This window comes from Phaseolus vulgaris, chromosome 10, assembly GCF_051622355.1.
Source record: "Phaseolus vulgaris cultivar YP4 chromosome 10, ASM5162235v1, whole genome shotgun sequence".
Taxonomy (NCBI): domain Eukaryota; kingdom Viridiplantae; phylum Streptophyta; class Magnoliopsida; order Fabales; family Fabaceae; genus Phaseolus; species Phaseolus vulgaris.
The window spans coordinates 45,106,134-45,119,862 of NC_143507.1; the positions used below are offsets into that span (position 1 = coordinate 45,106,134).

General features: G+C 30.3%; 1 protein-coding gene across 1 annotated transcript; it reads right to left on the reverse strand.

Annotated features, from left to right (window-relative positions):
- Positions 1 to 1,483: 1,483 nt before the first annotated feature.
- On the reverse strand, positions 1,484 to 7,156 carry LOC137819273 (uncharacterized). The gene is made up of 9 exons (XM_068623071.2): positions 7,018 to 7,156; positions 6,441 to 6,577; positions 5,289 to 5,479; positions 4,929 to 5,210; positions 4,286 to 4,344; positions 4,163 to 4,199; positions 3,997 to 4,068; positions 3,344 to 3,674; positions 1,484 to 2,411 (listed from the first exon to the last, which is right to left on the reverse strand). Exons 1-9 carry the CDS (start codon positions 7,097 to 7,099, stop codon positions 2,034 to 2,036), a joined length of 1,569 nt encoding a protein of 522 aa, XP_068479172.2. The 5' UTR covers positions 7,100 to 7,156; the 3' UTR covers positions 1,484 to 2,033.
- Positions 7,157 to 13,729: the final 6,573 nt, after the last annotated feature.

Sequence of the window (13,729 nt, forward strand, 5' to 3'; positions counted from 1 at the left end):
CAAAAACATAATAAAAAGGAAAAATATGATTATCAACAAATATTTATAGTTATAGATAATCAATTATCTCATTTATGATAATTAATTATGACATAAACTAATCAGTTATATGTGAATGTCTACTTGAACAAACACAATGTATTCAATCAATTATAATGTTTAAAAAAACCAATTTCAAAAATATTTAAGATTCTCTCAAAGTAAATATTATCATGTATAAACTCAAAATAATCTTAACGAGACTCAAAAAATAATTATTATGTTTTAAAATCTTATTACAAATTTTTTCAAATTTTTTTTTCTATAAGTAAAAAAAATAAATATAAATGAGTGATCAAATCAATTGCTCCACTCAAAATAAAGAACTAATAATCTTACTAAAATCTCAAAATCAATAAAAAACACCTAAAAAAAAATTAGAGCACTCACATTTTAATATTTTTTTATTTATACTTATCTAAAACTTAGAGTAGAATATCTCATGTCACATTATTATTATTATAAGATTTTCTTACTATTAAATTGACATATTAAGTTTATATCGTGACTATGACTTTAGCTATCACCCTTATATTGGAGGTCTAAGTACTTGTCAAAGTAATGTAAAAAAAAATTACATTAATAACTTACATATTATTTTTAATAGATATAAATATGTAAGTGATGTTTAAAAAATATAACAAACATATACTATGTAAAGAAAGTTAAAAACTGTACAAAAATAGTAAAAGAAAAAGAAAATAAAAGCATTCTAGTTAAACTACAATAGTTTGGTTATTAATACATAGCTCAAAATTATCTCAAGTTTCTCTAAATATGCTCAAATTTTAATTAATGCAACTTCCTTTTGATAACAAAATTTGTAAAGTGTGGTAACTCAAATTTTTTACAAAGATTTTGTAAAGAACACCAATAAATGCATTATTCTCTTTCTTTCAATAAATATCCAATAATAATTAATAAATAAAATCATTGTTGTCTAATAATCAGTTTGACCTTAAAGTAAATTAATTCTCACTTTCAATCTCAATCTAAAAATATGCAATATAATGGATAGGTACACACATCTTAATAACTTTATATATATCCCTTCACTACCTTTTCTTTCATATATTTAATATCTCTCCTACTTTAACATTCTTTCTACTAAAAACCCAATAATGTTTTAAGTAATCTAGAAATATTTTTATAATTATTTGTATTCTTCATTAGTTAATAAAAGTTATTTTTAGAAATTGATTTTTTTTAACATCGGCAACATAAGACTCAATGTTTTAGTCTGTATATCTGTTTGATAGTTTAAGTTTGATTGAGTAAAGTTATTGGTTGTTTTTTATTTGATTTATAATAAAATTAATTCATATTTATTTTTATTTTTTTTAATAAAAATGCATTAAGTACAACGGTTAAAGATGTGATTCACTCTCTAAAGTATAAAATATCTTCAGTGGAGTTCCATTCTAATTTAAATGATTCACCACATCTTATTATTATCAAGTTAATTAATACCTTTTATTAAAGTGTAAGTTGCTCCATATCGGAGAGATTATAGTTTATTTTCCAGATTACAATAAAATCATTAAATAACAATCAAATTTAGAGACTAAAAATAATTAGTTACTATATTAACTAAATTAGATACTGTTTTATAAATTAAAAATTATTGGTATCTAAAGTGGTTTTTATTATTAATAAAAAAATTATAAAATAGTTTCTAAATTGGTATATAAATTAACTAACAAGGTTTTAACTACTAATATTTTAGATTCTAAATTAGCCTCTAAAGGACTAATAGAGACTAATTTAGAATATAAGTAATTATTTCTTTTATCAGTAAAAAACAATATATACGTATGAACCACTTCAGGAATATTTATAAGTATTTAGTAGATAAACCTTAGTAGCTAATGGTTAGATACCAATTTAAAAACTACTTTGTAAATTTTTATTAGTAATAGAAACTACTTTAGATACCATAATTTTGTTAGTTTATAAAATGATATCTAATTCAGTCAATATAGTAACTAGTTGTTTTAGTCTTTTTCTTGATCTTGACTATCTACATCGAGTGTTTTCCTTAACTTCTTGGCAGACATTTGAAGTCGTCTTTCTTTAACAAAAACTACCCACAAAATCACAGAAAACATTACTGCAGTTGAAACCAACAACAAGCCAATGAAGATCTGGTGGCTGTTTCTCTTGAATGAAGGGCAATCTTCCTTATTGATATCATCAAAGGTTTCTATAACAAAAGAACAATCTACTAATCGAGCTAAGAGTGGACCATGTCGATGCAGTGCATCACTCAAGTTGGTAGCCACCATGACCTTTGAGTACAGAGAAGGAGTCAATCTCCCCATTGTAATGCATAGACCAGATGGTGATGTATTACATAAAAAACTTTCATATGCCTGCCCATTAAATAAAAACCACCACAAATTAATATACTATGTTTCAATTACAGCTTATATAGGCAAAAGAACAGTGTTTAGCATATGATTGGAAAGGAGGAGGTTGTTGAGATTAGTCCTCATGTATCACCACCAAGGTACATATATAAACAAAATTACCATATAATATAGTTTGTGAAAAATAATAAAGGAAATGATTAAATATGTTTTTCACACACGAAATTGGTTTCTGTCCCTAATCCAAATTCTAGACCGTCCAAACTCTAGACCTCTTAGGTTGTAATAAGAAAACTATTGAAATGGGCTTTTACTAGTATTTTTTTTAGCGTGGACTTTATTATAATATTATAATGTTAGCAATGAGCTAGTATGAAATATTTTATTGTTTGCCACATAAAAAACTGGTAAGAACTCGTTCTAATAGTTTCCTTACTACAAATATTGAGATGGATCTTGAGGTAATGAAAGAAAGAAGTTTTGTTATTTACATTCTATTGTTTTAGTTTTTTCTTTGGCCTCATTTGGGTGTAAGAATTTATACGTTTTGTGTTAGGTGTGTTTGTGATTCTTTTGGATTGGTCGTTTATGTTTTCTGGAGCTTGTAGTTTCTACTCCTTTGCATAAGATTACGGGCATTGTTAGGTTTGGAGCTTGAAAGGTGCTACATTGTAGTAGTTGTTCTTTGTTCTTGGTTTGCTAATATAGGTGGGTCTTGAGCATCTTGTATAAAGGTTGAAACATCCTTGAAGTATTCCGTTTTATTTTATTTATTCATTGCTGAGAAAAAAAAAACAAGTATTCAAGACGTTTAAAGTGTGGACTAAGGACGAAAAACAATTTCGCATAGAAGTGCATGGACGAAAAACATATTTAACTCTAAAGTATGATTAAACATAATTTTGTGAATGGTAAAAATGAAGTGATGAACTTACTGTAGGTGCACCCCTTAAGCTTATTTCCAATGCATCACATGGCCTTTCAGACATGTTAGGGAAGAATGGATTGCAGATGAGGGGCAAGGGTGGACCAGATTGATTGTAATATAAATCCCTATCAGCCTGCGTAGGAGGCATATCTTTGTTCGCTACATTATTTACAAATGTATTAACCAAATTCACCACAAGGAATGAGGTGTTCTTGCTTATGTCCAAGGTTTTTTGTGTTGTGGCCTCATCCATGCAAGGAAGAAGTTTACTTATAGCTGATTCACTTCTTGGGTGGTCCACCCATTCATCAATTGCAACACATGTGTCAGCTACCCCACTGGAAGCTCAAATAAAAAATAAAGAAAGAGATTAAATATACAAATTGAAGATTCAAATAGGGTTTTTTAGTGGTAGAATTTTTTGTTTATCTTTTTGTTGGTTTGTGAGACCTGAGATTTGATTCATATTATATAGGTATGTATAAGGGTTGAATCACCCTTAAGTGGTTCCTGTTATTCAATCCTTATTGCTGATAAAAAAAAATAGTTGCACAAATTAGAAAAATAGAGTTTCTGTGGCCAATACTTTGACCAAATTCTAAAAATAAGAAGCCTATTAATGAAGATAAAACATGGTTGTGATAATGTGATGGAACTTACTTATGAACAACTAGAGATATGCTGCTCAACAAAAAGGTGAGTGTGACCAGGATCCACCCAAAGAAAAGCAAGCTGCAATATATATTTGGAAAGAATTAAAAAAATCACAAAAAATAAAGAATTAATTCAAGAAAAAGAAAGAAAGAAATGGAACTAAGTCACCTACATATAAATGATTACTTTCCAGCCAAAAAAAGAGATCACTGCAATGATAATGAAAACAAAATATAATAAGTGAAATGCAGTTTTTCTTCAAAGGAAATGATCTTGCAGGACTTTACATACTTACTGAAGCCAATCGCTGCCAAAATAAGCATCATAGAGCCAACAATGATCAGACTCTCCCTTCTGGAATTTACAGACATTGGTTCAGTAAGATGAATCCAATTCCTTAACCCATGCTTCACAAGAAAAAAAAAATGCTAGCAACATACTTAATTATTTATTAAAAATATAAAATTAGAAAAAACTTGTTACCTAAAAGATGAAACCCACAAAAAAATATACATTTTGGTATTTTTTTTTATCAGCAAAGAATAAAATGAATAAAAAAAAATACTTCAGAGATATCTCAACCCGTATACAAATACCAAGAGATCCTCACCCAATAGGTTTAGACTTCTTAAACATTTCTTAAATTTTGATAAGTTATAATGAATAGTAGAGAATGTATTGCTAGCTTTTTTCCTACAAGTAAACTAGGACTCATTCACATAGTATTTTTTTTATCAACAAAAAAGAATAAATAAATATGAATCAATTTAGAGGTGGTCTAACCCTATTACAAATCAAACCGAACAATCAACTACTTTACTCAACCAAACTTAAACTAATAAACAGAGAAACATAATAACACCACATAATCGTCATACTCAAACTATAAAAGCCTGCAAAGTAAAGGGTTTTTAATCATAAACAAACAAGTGTCTCACATTGCATTCAGGAGTTCCATTGAGATTCTTGCAGTTTCCTCTGCTTGGCTCTTAATAATATCAGTTTGATTGGAGAAATCTTCAGCCATTTCAATGCCTTGCTTGATATCATCTGGAAGAGTAAAACTAGATACTTGTAAGTTCTTGGCCGCTGCAAGATTGGTTATCACGCTTTGAACAATATCAACAACTGTATTTGCTCTTATGACCAAAGTATCTGATACATCATTTGCAGTATTCTGGAATCTCTCCAGTCCAATGTAAAGGAAAACCCCTCCAATTCTGCAATGTGGAAGTGAACACTCACATGGACTCCAACATGTTTTTCAAAAAATATGTGAAGGGATTAAAGAGACCTACATTGTCATGATTAAGAAGAGCACGATGAAGATGAGTGATACTACATAAGTCTTTCGAGAGTAATCAGTCCTACGTTTTTTCTTGCAGCAGCCACAACAATGCAAGCAAGCTATAAGGGTGAAGGAAATTGCCACAATGAAACACCAGAAGGCAGCAATGGCAACCGGAGGAATACCAGAAAAAGCAAGAGACTACACTTCAACCAAAATATTATAAGCATAAGGGAAAACAAAATATTATAACATGCAAAATTTATGTTACTAGTGTTCATTTGACATTGAGTTGTCTAAGGTAATATCTGTCAGAGTACGTAAATTGATGAAGATGATTATAAACTTTGATAGATATTACATTCCATTTTACTACTATGTGTGATTAGGAGTGAGTTCGGTAAACCTTCTTACTTCTGTTTCATATTTCATGTTCAATTTGCTTGATGTGTCTACGTCTCTTAATCTCGTTATGAGAAATATTTGGATTGTGGTGGTTTGTGAGATTTGAAGACATAGGATTAATTGTAGTTTTAAAGGTGGAGTGATTGATCACTTTGAATCTTTTCTTGGCACAATTAAAGGTTTGGTCTTGGATTTCAGCTAAAGTTTCTTCAGTGGGCTTTTCCTTCTCTGCTTGGTGCCTAGAACCTCTGGTATGTATGCATTCGATTAAAAGTTATTGTTGATTTATAGGTTGGTCGGACTGGTCCTTGGTGTCTTTGAAGGGTGATAGCTTTTGTGGTGGCATTCAATGATAGGTTTTTAGCTGGTGTTGTTTGTGTAGGTAATTGGTGTCAAAATTGTGGGTTTTTGTTTTGCTTGGAGTGAAAAGTCTTTATTCCTTTGTTCTATATAAGGTTGGTCCACCTCTGAAATGAGTGACATTTTTTTTTGTCAATAAAAAAAGCCTATATATATCCTACAACTCATAAATATTCATTAACTATTATATAGGTTATGTATTGCTAAAGAGCTCAAGAACCTTTTGTTGTATTCAAACTCTTGAACAAATTAACTATTTAGTGTTATATTAGGGGAGAGTAGTGTATTTGGGTAGGAAGATGCTTAATATTACAATGCAAAAAATTCATCATGGGTTGTCAAAAACATTAGGGTAAAAATGAGGATGCATGTGGGAAGAAAAACAAGAGGTTCACACCATAAAATAATGTCCATTGGTAAGATCCCATCCCTCGTCGTAGTAATTGAAATCCCTACTTGGGTCAATTCTGTGTGTTCTCGTCGCTGCTAATGGTATTCTTGAGTTATTCGCAGGTGCAGATTCATTCTTGATTCCTGTGATAAACAAAACATTTCCCATATCAACCATGGCCATCGTTTAAAAGCAGCTAGAAAGTAATACAAGAGGAAGGAGAAAGTTAATATCCTAAGTATGTGAATAACCATCTTTTTATCAGCAATAAACAATATATACATATGGATCATTTCAAGATGATCTAACCCATATACAAAGAAACATAGACACCCCAACAACACAACAACTTCCTGACAACTACTAAAAAACGAACCCTGCTCAAAACAATTGCCAACAACAAGCTATAGCGAAGAAAGACAAATCAAAGAATCAAGATACCAATCGAAAAATGAAAAACAAGCAAAGGGGAATTTAGAAGTGATCCAAGACCAAAACGTAATATCAAAACCATGGGAAAATACAATATCAAAACCCTTTTTAGAAGCTAATATTAGTGAGTGAAATGTTAAAGAAAGTGAACCTTTTGGGGACCCGGAATCTTCCGCATGGCATGGAGAAAACAAGATCCATGAAACAACAAGAATTGAAATGAGACGAATCATTGTCTTAATTTCAAAATTATGGTGAAATAATAGTAGCTTCCCAATCACAACATTGATGGTGCAATTGTGATTGGGATGCTCATATACAAATATGAACTTAATTAAGTTGGTTGGGTTTATGACAATTTAGGAGGCTATCTATTCAAATGATTCATGCATGAAGTTAAAGATGTTTGTTTCCCAATAGGGAACAGGGAAAAGGAAATTGTGTTTGGAAAAATGGAGAAAGAAAAGAAGAAGAAAACCTTAAGCCAAACAACAAAAACTATAGTTAGATATCATGCATAATTTGTTAACGTTTGAATTTAGTAAATGACAATATTGAATCCATCACATGCGGTGTTTGGTTACTATATCAGGTTAGAAATCTAATCGTATTACTAATATGGGAGGCACAATCATTTGACTTAAATAGAAAACTCTGTTGAGAAAGGTAAAATTAATTATTCGGGATCTCGATTTTCAATCTTTAAATCCCTAAATTCTCTCTAACAGAGAATTTATCAGTGTGTTTTAATCAAAAAAATTATTTATCATTTTTAATATATTACACTATTTATTTTTAATAAAATATTTTAAATCTAAACAAAAAAAGTGAATAATTTAACTCAAAACTTTACTTAAAATATTTTTTTCTTCTAAATATATATATATATATATATATATATATATATATATATAACAATTTTATTTGGATAAACCATAAATATCATTTTATCACTTCTAGAATTTTCTTTATTAAGAGTTGACACTTTCCTAAATTTAATTTATTTCTTATTGATAAAAAAACTTCTAGAATTTTTCATATCTCCTAAAATGTTTTCTATAAATTTTCTATAAAAAGTAACTAGAGTTTCTTCATACATATATATAAATATTTATAGGATTTCAAAAAAAATTATCAAATATTCGTAATAAATTTTTTACGAAATATGAAATATTCGTAATTAAAATTTTACAAATATGAAATGTTCTAATAGTGTAGTGATAAAGAGTTCTTTTGAATATTTTTTTTTAATTTTAATTGTATTGATGGGTTAATATTAATTAGTGTGACGTATATGCTTTAAATAAAGTATTTGTTTGAACTTTCGTTTCTGTATTTATCGTTTTAATTTTATTGTTTTTCTTACTATTTCAGTTTTTTTTACCTAAATTTCTTGTTTATTAGCAAAATTTTAAAAAATTATCGAAGATTTTGGGACTATTTTTTTCTCTCTTTCAGTCTATGCATAATATATATTTTTCTTCCTCACTTATATATTAATTAATTTACTCAAACTTTTATATATATTATATATATAAAAGTGTTTGTTAAGTGTTTTGTTAACACCACTTAATTAATACTTGAGAGATTTTTAATTAATTTATATTTAAGTGTTTTTTATAAAAGAAAATTATTTTACTAGAATAGTTTTACATAAAAAAAATTAAAAGTAATACATTAGGGTAGTGATACGTGGCACATAAGGAATACATTAAAAATAATTGCTTCATTTAAAACTAACGTGACACGTGAAGATTAGAGTCGCGTGCATCAATGTTAATCTAAATCAAAGTAAATTAATCATAGAACAAAGTAAATTAATCATAGAACAAAGTAAATTAATGATTAATTAGAAGCACCTAACCTCACCACATTCGCAAGTAACCAATTATGCTTAACATCACCATTAACGAAAAGAATGATGTTAACAAAGTCAATATGTATTATTTACAATATGCCAAAAAAGAGTACATTAATACATAGAGAACTAAACTACTTCTACTCTATAATTTTTTTAATCTATTTTATGTCTTATTCATCATCTTGTAAGTTGTAATATTGTGTAAATACTATTTTAAAAATTTCTTAATTTCTCTTCTTTTATGCCAGCTAAAATTTCACTCAAACATCTACGCTAATTTTTTAAAAAAAATTGGATAAAAATTGTTAAAATTACCACACTTGAATGAAAACATTTATATCAAAATTTTCCGAAAGATAAATTTTGGACTTAACTACATTTTTATTTCTTGTAAAATGAGTGAGTTTTGATTTTAATTTTATAACAATATTTTTTTATTCTTATAAATTTTAAATGAGTATTTTTAAGTCATGGTAAAATGTTTGGGTTTTACTTGTAATATTTATAATTTTTTTTTAAAAAAAGTATTCCTTAATACTTATTTTAAGAAGAATTAATTATATTTATTTTACAAAATTTTGAGATATTAGTGCCACATCTACAGTTGTATTTTATGATTTGTTTGGAGGTTTTAGGTATTTATTAAGGAGGTGTTTGGATCCAAGAAGATGAAATTTAGTTTTTTTTTTCTCGTACAAAATGGCACTAGAGAACTTTACATCGACTCCTCAGTTTTGATGGATAGATGCTATCTTTCTTCACTCCTCTACTAACTCCTTTACTCCGGTGAGACTTTGTTTCCTTCCTTCGCTCCTTATTTACTATCTGTGACTCCAGCTAATAAAACACCTGCAAAAGATGTTTCGACGTTCAAGTTCGTGTTCAATATTCGGTACAATAAATATGTAATAATAATGTACATTTTTTTTTTGTTGTAACTATTTATACGACTGTAATGAATTTTGTTACTGTTGAGCCGAAATTACATATGGATTATGATTAAAGATATATTACCTAGTTATTCATACAACTTAATCTTGTCAATCATCATTTAATCTTAATGCATTTTAAATATATCGATCAATACCAAATACCAAGACATCTTGAAACTGTCCAGTTTCCGATCAAATATTAAAAATTTTATATCGACTAAAGATTAAAACTAACTAATTTTATAAAATTGAGTTAAAACTTCTTAATTATACATAATAATTCATGTCAACTATTTTATTTATCAATATTTTGTTTCACCTCACACAAATGTTTTTCCCGTGCTTATTTTCGAAAGTCGTTGCCCTTCATCGCAAGTTGGCACTACCATTGATACTTGAATTTTGAAGTTACGATTTAACTTGAAAACGTGGTTCTCTCAACTTTTACCTTTTTTTTACAATATAATATATGTGCCCAATGAATGAGAAAAACGAGCAAAGTAAGTACAATATTCTCTTCATGAGGAATGCACTTAGAATAAAGGAAAAAAAGTGAAGTTTGTTTGTTGACCCCTTACTTTGATTAAAATAATTTTATTAATTGAAAGATATCTTTGAGCATAAGAAAAGGTAAAATGTGTAACCTCTTCCACTTGCTTCTAAGTAATGCACAATTATGAAGTTGCCTTGTGCCCATAATTCTCGTAATCAAAGTGTCCATTTCATGACATAACTCATTATCAACAATCCCACTTTCATTAAAAAATGTATTAAAACATTTCAACTATACCTAAAGTTGCATAAAGCTAAGATTTGGCTTTAAATAATGGTAAAATATGGAAGAATAGCCACTTTGGGTAAGGGAAATTAATAGTATAATTGGCTGAGCAAAAAAGGATATTTCTAAATTTTTTTGGGTGATTTCATTTATTATTAGTTAAACTCAACGCTTCATTCTTTGATCTTATCTTAGGGATAAAATATATGTTTTTGAAGTGTACACATGCTTTGTTAAATTCCTTTAAACTTGGAATATTTCAGTTTTTACATTCTAGTGGGGTTTAGTTCTTATATTAATTTTGAAGTGATACGTAAGATCATACTAAAGGGTTGGATAGTTACTTAAAGTTTTTTTTTTCAATAATAAACAATGAAATAAAATAGGAGTATTAAAGATATTTCAACCATATATAAAAATCTCAGACAATAAATAAAAGTTGATATCATATCATATAACTCCGTAATTTTTTAGAAAAATAAGATACATTATCCACTTGCCAAAAACTCTAAATATTAAAAAAATGAATTTATAATCTAAATACTCATTAAACATAATCATTTTTCTGTACTGTCTTTCTCCCTTCAAATAAATTCACCAAACATTTTTCTTTTATGCAACAACACAAAAAGAACAGAAGTCAGAAACTTGTTTAAATTGTTCTTTCCTTATTGCTGATGTAAAAAAATGGCTTTAGATGATTAACACAGCGGACTTTAAGCCTAACTCAATCCCATAAAATCAGTTTATAAGGTTGAAATTGTTGGAGAAAAGAAATGAAAAAGAATGCTAAACAAACTGAAGCAGAAGAATACAAAACTGGGAGAAAAAATACACTTTCTGTTATATGCACAAATTTGCACGTATACACACAAACTCTATTTATAGTGGTACCCACAACAAACTAACCACTAATTTATTCTCACTTTTGACTTTTGAATTAGTCAACCTTCAACACTCTCCCCTAATTCAAAATCTACAAAAACATTTAAAGACAAACAACATTCAGTAGTCTTCTAAGTTCTCTGAATCTATCAGCTCTTAATGACTTAGTCATTATATCCGTAATTTGTAAATCTGTTTTGCAATGCTTCAGTCTGATCTTCCCTTTTCCAACTTGATCTCTCAGAAAGTGATACTTCGTTTCTATGTGCTTGCTCCTTCCATGTGCAACCGGATTCTTAGCTAAATTGATAGCAGATTTTTTATCTATCAACAAGTCAACATAGCCATTAAAGCCAACCTTAAGTTCTTCCAGTAACGATTCTAACCACAAAGCTTGGCACGCAACATGACATGCAGCAATATACTCTGCTTCACAGGTTGATAAGGCTATAACAGCCTGCTTCTTGGAACACCATGAGATTGGAGAGCCAGAGAGTAAAAACACATAACCCATAGTGCTCTTTCTCTCCAATAAATCCCCACACCAATCAGAGTCAGAATAGGCTACAAGTTGTAACCCAACTTTCTCTGAATGATTTGAGTAAAGCACTCCAAAATCAAGTGTGCCGCACAAATATCTCAGAATACGTTTAGCTGCCATGAAATGCGACTTCTTCGGATTACTCATAAATCGACTTACCAAGCCAACGCTGTATGAAATCTCTGGCCTTGTATGACAAATAAACCTCAAACAGCCAATCATCTGTCTAAACAAAGTACCATCCACTGCTGATTCCTGTTCACCATTATCAAGTTTCAGATTTGCTTCTGCAGGCGTCTCTGCAGTATTGCATTCCAGCATATTGAATTTCTTTAATACATCATGAATGTATTTCTTTTGGTGCATAAACAGTCCACCATCAACTTGTTTGAACTCAATGCCAAGGAAGTATGACAACCTTCCTAAATCAGTCATCTCAAATTCAGACTTCAAGCACTGCTTCACAGCTTCAATATCTCCTGTATTACTGCCAGTTATGAGCAGGTCGTCTACATAAAGGCAAATGAATAGAATACCTCCACCACCCATTGCTTTAATGTACACACCATGCTCTACATTACATTTCTTGAAGCCTGAACTTGAAAGGAAAGTATTAATCCTTTTATTCCAAGCTCTTGGTGCTTGCCTTAAGCCATACAAAGCTTTTCTCAGTCTGTAGACCTTGTCTTCACTTCCTTCTATAACAAAACCTGGAGGTTGAGTAACATAGACTTCTTCTTCAAGAGGTCCATTTAGGAATGCTGATTTAACATCCAACTGCCACATATTCCAGTTTTTCAAAGTAGCAATAGCAACAACCAGTCTAACAGTTTCCAATCTTGCGACTGGTGCAAACACTTCAGAGAAATCAATCCCTTCTGTTTGCATAAATCCTCTTGCCACTAGTCTTGCCTTGTATTTGGCAATAGTTCCATCTGGATTCAACTTAGTTTTGAATACCCATTTTACATCGATAGGCATCTTATTAGCTGGAAGTTTCACCAACTCCCAAGTTTCATTCTTCTTTATCGACTTCAATTCTTCATGCATAGCCTCCTTCCATATTTTGCTTTTTAAAGCTTCATCAATACTGACAGGTTCTGCATTTGCAAGAAGTGCAATGTGCTGGAGTAATTCTCCTTCGTTAGTGACAGCATCATCGAATGTAATTTCGCAATCTTTGAGTCTTGCTGGTAGAGTTCTGGATCTGGTGGGTCTTGTTTGAATACATCTCTCAGGTGAATTTGCACCTTGAGACTCAGTGTTGGGTTCGTCTCTATCGGACGGTAACAAACTCCTTGACTCTGACTCTGGTGCATCGGACGGAGACATAATGTCATGAACAGACGGGTACGTGCTTCCACTTCCGGATGCATGCGATCTCTCACGATCAGACGCATGCAACATTGGGTTATGATCGGACGGATACAGGCTTGACTCAATGAAATGCACGTCTCTGCTGAATACTACTTGTCGTGTCTTAGGATTGAAGAGCTTGTAGGATCCAGTGGAGTTGTAACCAACGAAGATCATTTGTTCACTTTTATCATCCAACTTCCTTCTCTTTTGATCTGGAATATGCCTATAGCATAGGGAACCAAAAACTCTGAAGTGTCTGATTGAAGGCTTCTTCCCTGTCCATACCTCTTCTGGAACCTTAAATTCCAGCCTCTTTGTAGGACAATGATTCAACACATAAACTGCAGTTGCTGCAGCTTCTCCCCAAAATTCGTGTGACAGATTTTTACTCTTCAGCATACTCCTAACCATGTTTAGGATGGTTCTGTTTCTTCTCTCAGCCACCCCATTATGTTGAGGAGTATAAGGTGCTGTTATCTCATGCACAATCCCATTTTCCATGCAAAA

Bases quoted from the DNA above. Each gene is read 5' to 3' on its own strand.
- LOC137819273 (XM_068623071.2), bottom strand. From the start codon at position 7,099: ATGATTCGTCTCATTTCAATTCTTGTTGTTTCATGGATCTTGTTTTCT. The intron at 5,480-6,440 runs GTGTGAACCTCT...GTTGAAGTGTAG, and splicing joins CCAATGGACATTATTTTATG to TCTCTTGCTTTTTCTGGTAT. The intron at 4,200-4,285 runs GTAAGTATGTAA...TTATCATTGCAG, and splicing joins TTTGGCAGCGATTGGCTTCA to TGATCTCTTTTTTTGGCTGG.